At 40.9% G+C, this 17,453-nt stretch overlaps 1 protein-coding gene across 19 annotated transcripts in view; it reads right to left on the minus strand.

Annotated features, from left to right (window-relative positions):
* Positions 1–17,453, minus strand: part of HERC1 (HECT and RLD domain containing E3 ubiquitin protein ligase family member 1) — a 224,822-nt gene that overhangs the window by 19,059 nt on the left and 188,310 nt on the right. For all 19 annotated transcript variants that reach the window (XM_070054352.1, XM_070054347.1, XM_070054350.1 and 16 more), the window contains exons 56-67: positions 15,934–16,133; positions 15,488–15,593; positions 13,818–13,964; positions 12,618–12,719; positions 10,192–10,365; positions 8,022–8,315; positions 7,036–7,101; positions 6,736–6,861; positions 4,354–4,492; positions 3,146–3,327; positions 2,289–2,444; positions 1,081–1,203 (exon numbers count right to left, since the gene is read on the minus strand). In XM_070054352.1, coding sequence (XP_069910453.1) covers positions 1,081–1,203; positions 2,289–2,444; positions 3,146–3,327; positions 4,354–4,492; positions 6,736–6,861; positions 7,036–7,101; positions 8,022–8,315; positions 10,192–10,365; positions 12,618–12,719; positions 13,818–13,964; positions 15,488–15,593; positions 15,934–16,133 — 1,815 coding nt within the window. The remainder of the gene's footprint in view (positions 1–1,080; positions 1,204–2,288; positions 2,445–3,145; positions 3,328–4,353; positions 4,493–6,735; positions 6,862–7,035; positions 7,102–8,021; positions 8,316–10,191; positions 10,366–12,617; positions 12,720–13,817; positions 13,965–15,487; positions 15,594–15,933; positions 16,134–17,453) is intronic.

The following is a 17,453-nucleotide window of genomic DNA, read 5'->3' on the forward strand; positions in this document are numbered from 1 at the left end:
CTAAAGAACCCTGCAAGGCCATGTAAAGCTGTGGCTTCTCCCTGTTTGACATTTTTAGCTTTCAGAGGTAATAACTGCTTTTCTGCCTCTCTGTATCCCTAGCTGAATATTCACAAGTGTAGCTATCAAGTCGTCACAGGTTATATATGATGGTGAATCTGACACTGAATATAAATTGAGTACTTCTAAATCATGCTACTGGTTAAATGTGTCAGGAAAATCCATGTAAAAGAACTGACAAGCAGAATTCTGTAGAGCCTAGAACTTTCTGTAATGCAAATAATATCTTCTAATTTTTAAATTACTTAAAAAAATTTTTTTTTATTTGAAAGTCAGAGTTACAGAGGGAGAAGAAGAGACAGAGAGATCCTCCATCTGCTGCTTCACTCCACAGATAGCCACAACGGCCAGCGCTGGGGCCAGGCCAGAGCCAGGAGCCAGAAGTTTCTTCCAGGTCTCCCACAAAGGTAGCAGGGACCCAAGCACTTAGGCCATCCTCTGCTGCTTTTCTAAGCCATTAGTAAGGAGCTGGATTGGAAGTAAAGCAACCAGGACATGAATCTGCACCCATGTGGGATGCCAGCACTGCAAGCGGTGGCTTTACCTGTTATGTTACAACGGCAGCCCCTAGCTTCTAATTTTTTTGTTCATGTACTTGAATTTCCTTTCTCTTGTTCTTTAAAAGGAAATGCATACCTGCCTAATCAGGTGGTGATAAGAAGCTGAAAGGACAGTTGCAAGCAGAGGGTTACAACATATTATTCAAGGTTCCCTCACAAGACACCCTGGAGGTTTGTGTCTCACTCTTTCTTCTCCACATGGGAGCAAGTCCTACAGCTGTTCAGCAAGTCTACAGACAGGCTTGTCCTTGCATAATTGTTACAACTAGTTTAGCTACTAATGGCTCACTTAAAATCAAGGTTCTTGAAGGCTAGAAAGTCAAGAATGAGCAACAGAAGCTTCTAAAGCTCATTATTCATTAGCAAAAATGTTAAAGGTAAATTAATTCCAGTAAAAAAGAGGTACTGACATAGATGAAACTTACAATGTCTGAAAACCTGGATTAAAGGCAATACTGACCTGAGGTGAAGATTTTGCAGTGGAATTCCCTAAACCTAATTTTCCATAGTCTCCATCTCCAAAAGCCCACACCATGGAGCCATCTGCTGACACAGCCAAAGTGTGGTTTAGTCCACAGGCCACCTGGAGAGATAACAGGGTATTCAGTAAGGGAAATCACAAGACCTAAAACACATAAGCCTGCTTCAAGGACTCTTTTCCACTTCGGTGAAAAACTTGGCTATGTTTCCAAAGATTTTATTGGCTTCAGGGCCTACAAATATTAACCAAATTGCATCAACATGAAATAATTCCTAATGTCAAGAAAAAAACAACTTTTCTCTTCAAAGTGAAATTCTTCAGACATCTACAGCTAACTAGAATCAGAGAATATTAAGACGGGGGAAAGTACACGTACTTCAAAAATACTTGTTTGCACCAGTCTAAGGAATGATATAGAAAAAGACAAAGCGGCCGGCGCCACGGCTCACTAGGCTAATCCTCCACCTTGCAGCACCAGCACACCAGGTTCTAGTCCCGGTCGGGGTGCTGGATTCTGTCCCGGTTGCCCCTCTTCCAGGCCAGCTCTCTGCTGTGGCCAGGGAGTGCAGTGGAGGATGGCCCAAGTACTTGGGCCCTGTACCCCATGGGAGACCAGGAGAAGCACCTGGCTCCTGCCTTTGGATCAGTGTGGTGTGCTGGCCGCAGTGCGCTGGCCATGGCAGCCATTGGAGGGTGAACCAACGGCAAAGGAAGACCTTTCTCTCTGTCCACAAAAAAAAAAAAAAAAAAAAAAAAAAAAAAGACAAAGCTACCTCACTTCCAAGTTAGGAGATATTCAATGTGTACAGGACAAGCGGCAGTTACTGCTCCACAGCTGCAGCTACCAGGGATGCTGCAGCTTTACCATCTAACTCAAAGCAATCAGACAGGAGCCACGACAACCTGTCCTGTGTAAACAGCTCTAGCCAGTTGTATTAGTACTTTATAGAGGGAGTTTAAAGAACACTCACATCCTGAAATAAACCATTAGTTTGTCATATAAGCAAACAAACCTGAATGACTTAAAATGTGAATAGTCACATCGGGAAAAACGTCATGAAAAATGATCAGTTAGATCGAACAAAATATACATAAGGTTAAGTACAGCTAGTGATCTAGGTCTTCCTGACAGAAAGTTTCTAAGTGTACCCAGGAGAGATGAGAAGCAATAACCAGCTGGCACATGCCTGTCCAATCTGATACCCCTCCAGTGCAGTCACTCTCTCTGGCAGCTTTTTGTTAGAGGTGTTTCCAAGACCCAGACGTCCATAGTCACCATTCCCAAAGGTGAACAGTTTGCCATCTGAAGTCACCACTGCTGAGTGCTTGAAGCCACAAGACATCTAGAGGAAACCAAGGCGAAACAAAATTAAAGGGAGATATTAAGAAATGAACCAGTCATTTTCAGCTATTAGTATAGCAGTAAAATTTATATAAACTTCACTGACAATGCAAGATCTTGAAGATAAGAATATTCTGTCTGCCCAAGTGGTGGTTCTGTTCCCCCAAGTTTAATCTGCCTCACCAGCCCCAGGAGGATCAAGTTCAACAGTAGGCTTTGGAATAACTGTTGCTACTCTTTAGTTGTGTGCAGATGACCTAGAGTAGATGAGATAATAAATGGGGAAATTCTTTTTAAACTCTAAGGTGCTATCTAGTATTACATTATTTTAAGTCACTAACTGGTTTTCCAGAAAATGCACACAAATTCAATTTTTTCTAACAGAAATGGTAGGCTGAGAGCAAAGTTTTCCACTTATCTATCAAGTACCCTGAGTCAGGAGCTAAAACCCCACAGTGTTTTGTCTGAGGGCCAGGAGCATCCCAGCCTGGGCAAACCAACTGGTACAAAAAAAGAAGTCCACCATTAACAGCAAAGCCTAGTCAAACTTCTGAGGAGCTCAAGAATGAATCTGAACAATCAAAAATAGTGTGTCTCTTAATGACTGTGTTGTATATTTTATTATCATGTCCCGATTTAAGAATGCTATTCAATAATGCGTATATTTATGTCAAAGGCAAACTCATCCACATCCTGCCTGACCTGCACCACTTCTTCTCCTTGTAAGGCCTCGATCTGCCTGGGCCGCCGCTGCCTGTCGCTGTTCCCGTGGCCAAGTTTACCATAGTCACCATCTCCCCAGCTAAAGACTTCACCGCTTTCAGTCAGGGCCATCGAGTGCCCATCAGAACCACAAGAAGTCACCAGCTGGGTCACCACAAAGCCTGGAACAGAGCAGAAACCCAATGGATGTCACTGGATGCTAAAATTCCCCTTTACTTGCAGCTGCTACAGAATGACCTCAAAATAAAAAAACATCAAAACATTATTGTGGAAATAAAAATAATTTATTTAATTTCAAATCAAATTTGTAATCATAAGCTAGCATACCTGGGAGGAGTTACATAACATCCTGATGATCACAAGGAAGACGAGGACAGCAGCAGTTATACCACTAAGGACTATGTTCTAGACACTCTTATAAACATTCCACCTGGTTTATCTCATTTCCCATTTTCACACAGAACCTAGGAGGCAGATACTAACATTTCCATTTTTTTTTTCAACTGGGAAAACTGAGCCACAAAGAGGTCTAGCAGCTTGTACAAGATCCCAGAGCCAGGGACCACAAGGATCAGACAGGAGCAGCCCCTGTTCCTTCCTACTGCTCTACTCCTCCCACTAGATCTCAAGGAAAAGAATTTACAGCAGTCTTAGGAATCTGTTCTTAACTCATTGTTATTTTATCTTTTATGTTTCTACTTAAAAAAACAAAACCTGGGTTATCTTTGTAGGCTTCAGAGTCAAAAGCCAGGGAGGCTCCTGCTGTGGTTCCTCCAGAGGTATTCTTTCTGCAAGTCACACAGAACCTTGACACCCTTTATAATCTTCAGCTCACTTGCAGATTTCCATATAAACTTATTTTTAATGTTAATAAAATACATACATGCATGATTGCTACTGCTATTAATAGGTACCTAATTACACTTTTGCAATTTTAAAGAATGTGTTTATTATCATCTGGAAGTCTCAAAAAGTTAATTCTAACATTGCTCTGATAAATAACTGGCAAAATAATATAGCTTAAAATATGGAAACCAAGACTATACACATGCCTAAAAAATTATTCAAAAACAGTGAAAATCCTACATGTTTTCATCTAGTAAGGTCTGAGGAAAGTTCCAACACAGCAAACATTCCTACAGTTAGACCACAGTTTTTGACCATTTTTAAACTGAGGGTAATTTTACCTTGTAAGGCTGAAATAACTGTCAGCACATGAAGGTCATCTGAATTCCCTTGTCCTAATCTGCCGTAACTTCCTTCCCCACAAGCCAACACTGTGCCATTGGCCTGGATGACAAAGGTACAGTTCTGACCACATATGACCTAGTATGAAAACACAATTAAATACATATTATCCTTTTGTTTAGGCAGGTAGGTAGATATTTGCCTGTAGGTGTAAGAGGGGCTGAAGAAAATGAAAAGCTGTAAAGAAGATAAATATATGTGCATTGGAACAAGGGAACAAGTTCTGGAAGCAGGACCCAGCCTTGGGTGTGCCTCCCCCAGCCCAAGTGTTCTCCCTGTCCTTTATGAAAAGGACCTCACTGAACTGAGGAAACAACACGGCTGGTCCAACGAGGTTAGGACCACTGGACTGAAGGAGTCATTTCCTTCTCCAGTAGGTGAACCCTGATGGCCAGCTTTGTCCAGAGGGATCTGTTCAGGGGAAATCCACATCCAAAAATCCCCCACTCAGACTTTCCCAGAAGAACGAAGAGGGGAGAAGAAACAGGGGACCCATACTCCTGTCCATAAAATTCCCAGTCTGAATGCAGACTGAGTTCTCGGTCCTTTATTTAGACACCCGCCAAGTCTATCAGGTGTAGGCATTTCTGTCTCTTCACTGTTTTCAATAAAATTCTCTTCTAATGGCCTTCTTGTCTGTTCATGGGCTTCATACTTCCTTGTCGGAAAAACAAGTTCCTGGGTTTCAAACCAGTGATTACACTTTATTACTTAGCTTCAACATGTACACATTTGAAATTATTCCCAGACATACTCAGGATACTTTGATTAATTCTTTTCTCTTTTTACTAAAGGGAAAGAGCTGATATAACTATGGGGTTCCTATAAGCCCTTGATTACTACAAAACTGTCTGCTTAACCACGAGCTGTATGAGTCTTATCTAAGCCTTTGGAACCACGCTATCTAGAGGGATTTCAGCCAACTGTGCAGAATTTAAACAATTACATCAAAAACAAAATACATAAAAGAAGAAACAGGAAATAGGAAATGGTGAAGGGGAACTATTAAAGACCTGGCTGGAAAGAAACAGAAACCGGAGGGGACATAGAAACACACTTGAGAAAGTTAATGGAAAATGGAATTAAAAGATAAGTTTATTTTGGTACAAAAATTTTTAAATCCATGCATAATTTTTTTCCCATATGCATTTCCCATGAACTTTCTGAAGACTCCTTACATGCATGATTTTTAACTTTTTTGCATCAAGATAAACATTTTTTTAAAGATTTATTTATTCACTTGAAAGGAGGAGTTACAGAGAGGGAGAGGCACAGAGAGAGAGGTCTCCAAATAGCTGCAACTGCCTGATCTTAGGCTAAAGCCAGGAGCCAGGAGCTTCTTCTGGGTCTCCAACATGGGTGCAGGGGCCCAAGCACTTGGGCCATCTTCCACTGCTTTCCCAGCAGCATCAGCAGGGAGCTGGATCGGAAGTGGAGCAGCCAGGTCTCAAACTAGCGCCCATATGGGATGTCAGTGCTGCAAGCAGCAGCTTAACCCACTGAGCCACAGCACCAGCCCTAGATAAACATTTTTTTTTTTTAAAGATTTACTTATCTATTTGAAAGGCAGAGTGACACAGAGAAAGAGAGAGAGAGAGATCTTCTGTTTGCTGGTTAATGGCTGCAATAGCTGAGGCTGGGCTAGACTGAAGCCAGGAGCCAGAACTCTGAGTCTCCTGTGTGGGTGCTGGGGCCCAATTATTGGGCCACTTTCCACTGCCTTCCCAGATGCATTAGCAGGGAGCTGGATCAGAAACAGAACAGGTAGGACTCAAATCAGCCTGTGGGATACTGGCATCACAGGTGGCAGCTTAACCCAGTGCACCACAATGCCAGCCACCTAAACTTATCTTTTAATTTTCCATTAATCTTTTTAAGTCTCCTCATATACAAAAAAGAATAGTACAATCTGAGATGAGCCAAGGTAAAGAAGAATGAAAGAGAAAGCAGTGACTTCAGAAGGTGTTTGGAAATACAGTACCTCAATTATGAGAAGGGAACGTGTCAATGAAATCTGGCTGAAGATCTGAGGAAGTTTATGGACTCAAAAAGAGATCAGTGGTTCCTAACTAGCATCTAAATGTCCATAAGCACATGCTCAGCAGGCCTACTGTTTCATGATATCAATTCATTACACTTGGAAGCCATAAAAATTTAGGAATTTGCCAATTAAACTTCTTACTTTGAAGGTATACATCATGATTTTGTTTAACAAATCTCCACAATGAACAAGCTCTTTCCTATGATAAATTACTTACAACAAAGGAACTGCAATTATCAGTTCCAAATTTTCTTCTCAGTTTCTTTACCGGTTCAGTTACCTGTTGGGCCTGAGAGAATGATGGAGCTGCAGCAGGAACCATCACGTTTCTTCCAGCCTCTGCCAGCTGCCCATGCCTGCCAGCACCCCACAGGTAGACATCACATTTACCTCCCAGGTGCCAGTCCTGGAAAACCATGATCATTTCAAAATTAGATTTCTCCATTTCTTCAAACAAGTATGTACTGAGCTCAAGTGTGTGCCAGCCTCTCGGGGAGACATCAGGGCACAGACACACAAGCATTCAGAATAAAAAGGATTTACTGAAAACCACCAAATAATTATCTTCATCTTTACTGACCTCAGGTCTAGAAGTTGCCCAAGACATAATTTGTTCATCCATGCCATTAATCCACTTACTGTTATCCTGCAAGACAGGATAAACATAAAGACACATCCTGTTTAGTGAAGATTTTATCTGTTTTTAACAACTAAGTCTTATTTCTAAAAAAAAAAGACATAATATCAATAAGAAATTAAAAGCAATTTTATACTCATGTCAAACCTTATGCATTTTTAATATCTCCCTTTATTCACTTCATCAATGGCTTCAGTGTCCACATACACAAAATGACATATTTGGGCCAAATGGGCAAAGAAGGACATTTTCTGATCAGAATACTCTATATTTAGATAATCGTTATCAGCTCATATTTGTCTGTTTATATGATATTTATATTTATATATTCAAAGGCTTATTTATTTAAGTATTAACTGAGTGAAGTGGCTGTTGGAACAAGTGCTGGGCTGCACTATCTACATAGGTATTTTATCTGTATCACAGTTACTACAGCTGGACAATTTCAAATATAGTTAGGAACAAACGTCCACTGGAATGCTCTTTCATATTTTTGATGCTGACTACAGACACAATTGAAGTGTCAAACAAATTAGAATCTATGTAGCACAAATCTCACAAGTTGGCCAAAAAAAATGTTAAAACATATACAACTAATGCATTAATATAAGGTAATATTAGTATTAAATTAGCATTACTATAATAAATCATTAGTAAGAATGGATAAAAGAAAACGGAAAAGCAAAGGACTGTGTCACTGAGAGCCAGCAGGTTTACAAAGCCTCACAGTTTTTACATAATCAATCACTGTCACCATGGAGGCCTGCCATCAGATTAAATTTGAGTACCTGAAAGAAAATACTTTCAGCTTATCTAAGGGCATGCTTCTAGCTTTTCAAGCTTGCAAATACTCAGGAAGGGTCTGCTAACATGCCAGACACCCCTGACACACTGTCAGCAGCAAGTAAGAGCAGCTCTTATATATTTACCATTAGGAACACAAGTTCATCCTCTGGAACAGGTTCTAGATCTGGAACAGTAAAAGAGTCTGGAAACTGTGCGCCATTAGTCAGGGCTTCAGCAGCTTTAATGGTGGTTGAGAAACATTCTAACCAGGCCCACTCATTTGGATTCCATGAGGCAGGATCAGGGAGGCAGCTCTGGTGATGCGGTGGCACTGGAGGGTTACACAACAGCTGATCCAGGTGAAGTCCCACCGCCAGGGACGCCAGACACTGCATATAGGGGCTGTGAACAAGCTGGTCGCCACACACCACATGAGGCTAAGAGACAATGCAAGGATACGATGTTGAAGAGCCTGTGCCAAATATTCCAAATGAACTTACTGAATTCTGACAGACTACAATTGTGGTTTTAAAATTTACTACTTTTTAAGCTTTCTGCTTTGAAATCATTTCAGATTTATGCTGAGCTGCAGAGATAATACAGAGAATTCCTATGTATTTGCAACCCAACTTCCCCTTGTGTTAACATCCGACAAAATGATGACACATTTATTAGAAAACTAAGAAATAAACTTTGGTACCATACTAATTAAACCACAGGACTTCTTTTAATTTTCTCACTAACTCCCCTTTTTGGCTCTAGAATCCAATCCAGAATATCACATTGCATTTAGTATACTGTCACTACGGTTTTTCTTGATTAAAAAAAAAAAAAGCAGACAGATAACCACTAAACCACAGACACCTGTTCCCTCTCAGATTTCTTCTTCAACAAAAGAGCTCTGGTAGCCGTTAGAGGAAAATCCTTCCCACCCTCATGGCATTCCTTAGTCATAGCAGAGCAACTCTGTGAGACTGAGTGGCTCAGAAAATAAAATTAAAATTCATGTACCTTGTGGCAAAAGAAAGAAAGGAAAAGAAACAAAAAGCAGCAGCAGCTCTTTGAAGAGTTCCGCCCATGGACCGCACCCTGTGACTACTGAGGTAGGAGAGACTCCCTTAGGACCACTGCCAGGACAACAGACTCAAATTCTACAGTTCTTTATGCTAGTATTCAATGAAGCTGCTCAGTTCAGTCATAACTCTCTACTAACATCCCACAAAGACTCATTTGGTAGATGGAGAGGATGCTCAATCTGACATCCACATGCATTCCTACCCCTCAAATTTGGGAGGCAAATTCACACAAAAATAGATATATGGCTTGGAAAAGGAAAGATGACACTATGAGGCACAGGTACTATAAACAGTTTGTAGTGAATAAATAATCTGAAAAGGAGTGATATAAACACTATACAAAAATTTGGAGGTTATGAATTTATTTTACGCTAGCAAAAATGAAGACTTTAAAAAAAAAGGGCAGTGCTGTGGTGTAGCAGGTAAAGCCAGTATCAATTCAAGCCCCAGCTGTTCCAATTCCATTCCAGCTCCATGCTAATGTGCCCAGGAAAGCAGTGGGAGATAGGCCCCTGCACCCATGTGGGAGACCTGGAAGAAGCTCCTGGCTCCTGGCTTCAGATCAGCCTAGCTCTGGCCATTGTGGCCATTTGGGGAATGAACCATTGGATGGAAGATCTCTCTCTTTCTATGCCTCTCTGTAACTCAGCCTTTCAAATAAACAGATAAATCTTAAAAAAAAATAAAGACTAGGCTTAGAACTACTAAACAACTATTTATTTATTTATTTATTTATTTATTTATTTATTATTTTTATTTGACAGGTAGAGTTATAGACAGTGAGATAGAGACAGAGAGAAAGGTCTTCCTTTCGTTGGTTCACTCCCCTAATGGCTGCCATGGCCGGCGCTGCGTCCATCTGAAGCCAGGAGCTGGGTGCTTCTTCCCAATCTTCCATGCGGGTGCAGGGACCCAAGCACCTGGGCCATCCTCGGCTGCCCTCCCGGGCCACAGCAGAGAGCTGGACAGGAAGAGGGGCAACCGGGACTAGTACCTGGCGCCCCAACCGGGACTAGAACCTGGGGTGCCGGTGCCGCAGGCGGAGGATTAGCCAAGTTGAGCCAAGGCGCCGGCCTGAACAACTATTTTTTCAGCCTGATTTATCTTCATTTGATTTTATCCAAATAGCCCCAATTATTTTCCTCTGATTTTACACACTTATTTAAAAATTGTAATTCAGATTTTAAGGCTCCCAGCAACCATGGGTACCTAGTGAGTGAATGAGTGGAAGAGTTACCTTTTCATAGGCGTATTGCTCCTGAAGCATCATGGGCAGCCGCTCCAGAAAGGCTCTCATGCAGGGAGCCATGTTTAATCCGAGAACGCCCTGTTGTTTCAGTGCTGTCCTACAGGTTGCTAAAACATGATTGGCAGCAGCCCATTCTGCTGTACAATTCACGACCAAAACATCCTGGTTGAAAATAAATCATGCCATGTGATTAATAAGTTTAAATTTAAAAAAAAAAAACCTGCTATCGCCACCCAATTTGCTATATGCCAACCACCCATGACACACTCAATTACCTTCTAGTAATTGCATTAAACATTTTTGGACACCTTTATATGCAAAAAGGCAGTATTTTTAATGCACACGGAACTTCAAAACATTCTAAATGTTGTCTAGGTAAAAATGACTGAACAGAAATAATCACAAACCTTGTGAATTACCTATCAGTTGATTCTTTTTAAATAAACAATGTGAATTATTTGCTATTTCATAAGAATTACAGGACAGTGTATCTAGTCTATTTCAGAAAAATGACATGACCACAGGGACACCAGGGGAATAGTACTTTGTCCACAGAGGGACATATCTGTAAAGCAGCAGCACTGTTCTCACACTGACTCTAAGGCTTATTCTACACAAACCACTAATGCGTAGGGTCTGATCCTATGTTTTACTTCTAGTAGGACTACTCATGCAGACTCAGAGCTTATTTTAACATTGTTTTACCACACAGAATGTAAATCAAGCCAGAATACTAACTGTCATCTTTAAGGGCATGAAAGTAATACTGTAGGATAAATGTCATGTCACAGAATTATTTGACAGCAGGGCCACTGATTTTTTCACTAGAATATTAAAAGTGTATATTTTGTATTTCTGACCCAAATATTTTTGAGATGGTTCTTCTCTTTATGGAAAATTCTTCTAAGATAATTTAGTGCTATGTCAAAAGTCATGGCAAAATCTCAAAATCCACTTTTTAATTTCCAATATAAATAAAATTGCTCAATAATTAAGCACTTTAATCAAAGCCTTGGGGTATAGTAGAAAGCATATAAGATTTATACCATATGTTCTCTCTGACCTGTGATAACTAATAAAGTACCTAAAAGGTAATCTGCACAAGTGAAATTGACATTTTGAGAAGCAATGACTTTGAACAGCCCTTGTCTTGACTGTTGAACAGTTTTTTTTCCATACTATTTGTTGAACTCTTAACATAGAGTTAATCATATGTATATAAAGTTAATTGAAAATAGATCTTAGTGAAAAATAAGAGTGGGATAGGAGCAGGAGGAGGAAGAGGGGTAGGAGAGTGGGTGGGAGGGTAGGTATGGTGGGAAGAATAACCATGTTCTAAAGTTGTAATTATGAAATGTATGAAGTTGTATTTCTTAAACAAAAGGGTTATGGGGAGAAAAAATTATTGCAGGGGTTTTGGCACTGTGGTACAGCTAGGCTAAGCTGCTGCTCACAACACTAGCATCTTCCCATATCAGAGTGCAGTTCAAGTCCCACTATTCCACTGCCGGTCCAGCTTCCTGTTAATGTGCCTGGGAAGGCAGCGATGGCAACCAAGTACTTGGGCTCATGCCACCCACGTGGGAGATCCGTATGGGGTTCCTGGCTCCAGACTTCGACCTGATCCAGACCTGGCTGTTGACGCCATCTGGGGAATGAACCAGTAGATGGAATCTCTCCCTCTCCCTCCCACTCCCTTCCCCTTCCGTCTCTCCCTCTCTCTGTTGCTCTGCCTTTTTTTTTTTTTTTTTTTTTTTTTTTTTTTTCTGACAGGCAGAGTGGACAGTGAGAGAGAGAGACAGAGAGAAAGGTCTTCCTTTGCCGTTGGTTCACCCTCCAATGGCCGCTGCGGCCGGCGCACCGCGCTGATCCGATGGCAGGAGCCAGGTACTTCTCCTGGTCTCCCATGGGGTGCAGGGTCCAAGCACTTGGGCCATCCTCCACTGCACTCCCTGGCCACAGCAGAGAGCTGGCCTGGAAGAGGGGCAACCGGGACAGAATCTGGCACCCCGACCGGGACTAGAACCCGGTGTGCCAGTGCCGCAAGGCGGAGGATTAGCCTAGTGAGCCACGGCGCCGGCCTGCTCTGCCTTTCAAATACATAAATCTTTAAAAAAATATTAGTGTAGAAACTGTCCTCGGAATGAATGTGCATTGGAGATCATTCTTCCAGAAAAACTGAGGATGTACAGATCATGATTTTACTGTTCTGGATTTCAAATACACTGATGAGGGGGGAAAAAGCATATTAGACTACAAATCAGGAGTTCTCTTTCTGTCACTTAATAGTTGCATTACCTTGAGAAGTAATAATCCCTCTGGACACCAGGTTTCTCCTCCATCAAGTGAGGCACTTATTCTATGATTTCTATACTTTTATACCTCATGATTTGATATAAAAACAGCAGTATTACCTTTGATCTATTTGAGCAAGCAGCTACTCCAACTTCTGGAATCCATACTGTGGTCTGAATAGCTCCAGAGCCTATTACAACAGTTTGCAAGACAGAACCATCCTAAAATGAGACATATTTATCAATATTCATTAATTAACCTTAGGCATCATTGACTTTTTTTTCAAAGATTTATTTATTTATTTGAAAGGCAGCATTACAGAGAGGCAGATTGAGAGAAAGAGGTCTTCCATCCACTGGTTCACTCCCCAGATGGCTGCAACAGTCGGAGCTGTGCCGATCTGAAGGCAGGAGCCAGGGGCTTCCTCTGGGTCTCCCATGTGGGTGCAGGGGGCCAAGGACTTGGGCCATCCTCCACTGCTTTCCCAGGCCATAGCAGAGAGCAGGATTGGAAGTGGAGCACCCATATGGGAGGCCAGCACTGCAGGCGGTGACCTTACCTGCTACGCCACAGCGCAGGCACTGCAGCACAGTGCTGTAAGCCTCTGCTTGCAATGCAGACATCCCTTATCAGAGTGCCAGTTCAAGTTCTGGCTGCTCTGCTTCTGATCCAGCTCCTTGCTAATGTGCCCGGGAAGGCAGCAGGTGATGGCTTGAGACCCTGCTTCTCACATGGGAGACCTAGACGGAGTTCTAGGCACCCAGTCCTGGCCATTGGGGACATTTGGGGGAGTGAACCAGAGGACGGATGGAAGATCTCTCTCTTACTTCCCCTTGCTCCCTCCCTATTACTTTGCTTTTCAAATAAATGGGCTTGTCTCTGAAGATTGACAACATGGCTCTAATCCCTATCTTAGACCACCAGATCAAATTCCTTTACGCAAATCCTTAAGTTGATGTATAACCTTGCCTATGTGCCTGTTGCCTTGTAGACCTGCTGGTACCCTCTAAATAAAAGTGGGAACGCATAGCTATCCAGTGACACACTGTTAGAATGGATGCTCCCGTGTCCCGTCTCCTCATCTGAAAAACCTGACGTGTACCTACTACCCAATTTTTGAGAGCCTAGTTCACTTTAGAAATACTTATCAGTAAATTAAACTGGACAGCAGGGCTTTGAAAGGAGTTTTGTTAGTATTCCAGATAGTATTACATAAAGCATTTCTAGGATTGGTTAATTTTTTATCATATATATTTAATCATATATTTAAGTTAATGTAAACATATTCCTAAAAAAAAAAATAAAACCTATGTTCTTACCCTTAAAGACCAAATGTTCATGAGCCCACCGAGTCCACCTGACACCAGGGCCAAGCCGTCAGAACTGAAGGCCACGGTGCGAACAGGAGTGATGTGTCCCCGGAGCTGATAAACACATTTGACGCCCGCTGACTTCCTACAGCCATCCTGCAATGGATTATTTTTAACACATGTTGTGATTTTAAAATTTATAGGTTCAAGATTCACAATTCATCCTTAGAAATTTTATATTTCAGTACATAAAGTTGGTGTGGGAGGGAGACAATTCTCATCAACATTAATCTGATTGAATAAATAATAAAACATCAGTCTGGCTCTTCTTTGCTGAAGTTGAATCTTAGTTTTTGGATACGTTTCTAAACTAGTTTTCTGCTCTTCAAACTGGCAGATGCGATTACATTTCAAAGTTCCAAATATCCCTTGGAGACAGAAAATTCTGACTTCTACTGTATAACCAGTTATTTTGAAATTTTGGCTTTAGTTTAAGTAACTTTCTTGCTTATCCCTCCCCCGCCCAGCACTTGTGACCTGCACAATCTGACTCTATATGGATGGGTTTTTCCCTTTATTGACTAATGATTCTGTCACGTAGTGTCCAATCTACCCATTTGCTCTATGGGTTTCAAAAGTGAGATAGGAAAGGCCTGTCCACAGAGCTACTTTCTAGTGCAAACAGCAAACCAGATTTATGTGCACCTCCACATCTGTGATACTTTCCTCCCTTCAGTACACTGGGTATCCCTCCCCTCCCTATTCACCCAGTTCTGCTCTAAACTCCCTCTTCTTTCAGTTACAACACAGCATAATACCAGATGTATTCATTCACCCAAAGATAATGGAAAATATATTTCTTCCAAGGGTATTTGTATCACAAAGCAGAGGCAACAGAGACTGTAAACTGGGAGGTAGCTCAGTTTGGCTGGCCACTCAGAATTTTAAGCAGGCACCAATGTTTAATACTGGGAGATTTTACACAGGACTTCTGACTTCTATTTTAAGACTTAGGACAATCACTAACAAGAGTCTGTTCTGAAGGATGACAACCAGCGCTGTGGCAGCTGGGCCCTTTACAGGAAGCATGTGCACTTCTTGGCTTTTTTTTTTTTTTAGGAAAATGTAAATAATTGCCATTCTTTGTGCGTTCTCTGAAATAGCTTGATTTTTTTTTATAAGTCACCTACAACATAATTGTTAAGATGAGTTACTCAAAACATACTGAGTGGTGATTATTATGATAGTAGCATTTTTTTGTCTTTTTCATCTTCTCCACACTTTCCAACTCCTAGCTTCATGAACTTCTGATACATATCTAGATGGTTCTGTAAGCACCTAAATGCGTAACTTCTGTTTCAGAGAAAGATCATTTTTCATAGATGGAATTCTGGCATCAGTAGGAGAAATGCTCTGGTAGAAGGTGCTCCCACTTCACTGTCTGCCTACAGTATCAATTTTAACTGCTACTATCATAACAAACAGCTATGTTGCAGGTGACTTATAAAAAAAGTTATTTCAGAGAACACACAAAGAATGGCAATTATTTACATTTTCCTAATGGATCTTGCCCTTTTGTATATGGTAGTGGGGATCTTAATAATCAAGGCAAAATAACTTTGATGATATATACTTTTCTATAGTTTCAGGTAAGAGCTTAAAAAATATCAGAATATTACCTGACAATTTGATTCCTGGTCCCACCATCCTTCTGAACTAGTCATACTGGTCTGTGTGGTGTCTTGTGGAATACGCCAAACACATACTAAGCCACTCTGACAGCCACTTAAAAAAAATTGATCACATAAAATCAAAGCATGCCAAAATGCAGAAGCAAGTAAAATATTTTTGAATAGTTATAAATTAGGTCCTGATAGAATTACTATACTTTGAAAATGTATTTGTACTAGGGATCAATATTCTAACAATATTACACCCAGATAAAGAGATTATATAACCAAACTTCACACTGGAAAACCACCCTGTATTTATCTGATGTGATCTTATGGTATTACAGATTATAAGAACAGTAACTGGCCATACCAAGAAGCCATACTTCATGCAAATAATCTTCCGTACTAGTATAAAAGTTAAGACACACATGCACACACACATAATGACATACGTAGCCATCAGTAACTGCAACTTGGATCCTCTCCCTGGAAGACTGCACCAAGCAATGCCATTTACAATAGACGGATGGCAGAGTGAATGGAGACAGCGCCAGCATCCTGCAGCAGGTCCCCAGAGTTTCACATTCTCTTCTTTGGCACATGTCAAAAGAATATGCCCTGTTGGGTCCCACTTCATACTAACAAGGGTATCCTTACAATGGTAGAGACAGAAAAAAAATCAGAGTAATGGTTCCTTCACAAGGTAATACTTTAAATTCAACAATAGTTTAAATTCAACTATTTTGAAATGAGTTTTATGTAAATTAGATACTGACATATTGTCAATTACTAAGCCAACCCACCCTTTTAATAGATAGTCTGCATTAAGGTATTTGCTATAGTCAAAGATTAATAAATGTTAGTTGAATTATGAAGTACTTAAAAGGGATATCTTTCATTAACATTTGCATTTATTAAGAGTTGTTTTTATTGAATGATAACCATTACCATATGAAAAGGAAAAATTTCTAATAAAGTGCCCTTCACACCAAACCAGCAAACACTTAACAGAATATGGGACATGTTTTGCATTTATATATGGCTGTGGTCACTGCAGTCTTCTAATTTTTTTTACTCTCCTCCATATTTTCCAACTCTTGGTTGCATGTTACCAGCCTAGAAGGTCCTATAAACGTCAGAACTGGCAACATCTGTATAAGGTAAAGGAATCATTCCTTGTTGAATTCCTAGTATTATTAGGAGATACTCTGTTCCTATTTCCAGTGTGTTCCTATTTCACTTTTTTTGGTTTCACTTCTTTCCTGACTTGATGGCCTTTTACATACAGTTCTCTGTGAACATACATAATCCAAAGATTTTATGTATGCAACATGAAATCATAAGTGATTGATGTAAAAAAAATTTAAAGGAACTAGTATCAAGCAATACTACAGGAACAATCAAGAAAAACAAGATGGTTGAATAGAGTTGCCTGCTGCTCATGTCCCTACAAAAAAAGACAACAGGGAGTAAACAACTACACTACCTGGAATAACTGAGGAAGTATACTGGAGAGGAGCAGGGACATCCCTGAGGAGCACAAATCCCAAGATCACACCAGAGAGAGGAGACTGAGGCAGGCTACTCCTCCTATACTGTCTTTCCAACCCAGATCAGCTCAGAGCCACGTCAGACTTCCCCTTGTAGGGAAAAGTAAGTTAGAGATCCCCAACAGTTCCCACTACCACTGCAGACATACTCTGGAGACTCTGCCAGCACTCACAGGCCCTGGACAGTTTGGAGAGTTGCCCAGAAGTCCACACAGCTATATTGACATGAACTAGGAGCCCAGTTTACACAACCACCATCCTTTCATGACCTAAGCTGCTATTTTCATTTGAAACTTGACCCAGCATGCTCCCCTGGTAGCTAGTAGTCATAATATACCTCCACTCTCATGATTATTCCATCATGCTAACATGGGCAGCTGCAGCAACATCATCAAGATACTCACAGCCTAGACCCAGCAGAA

Source organism: Oryctolagus cuniculus, chromosome 12 (genome assembly GCF_964237555.1).
Source record: "Oryctolagus cuniculus chromosome 12, mOryCun1.1, whole genome shotgun sequence".
NCBI lineage: Eukaryota > Metazoa > Chordata > Mammalia > Lagomorpha > Leporidae > Oryctolagus > Oryctolagus cuniculus.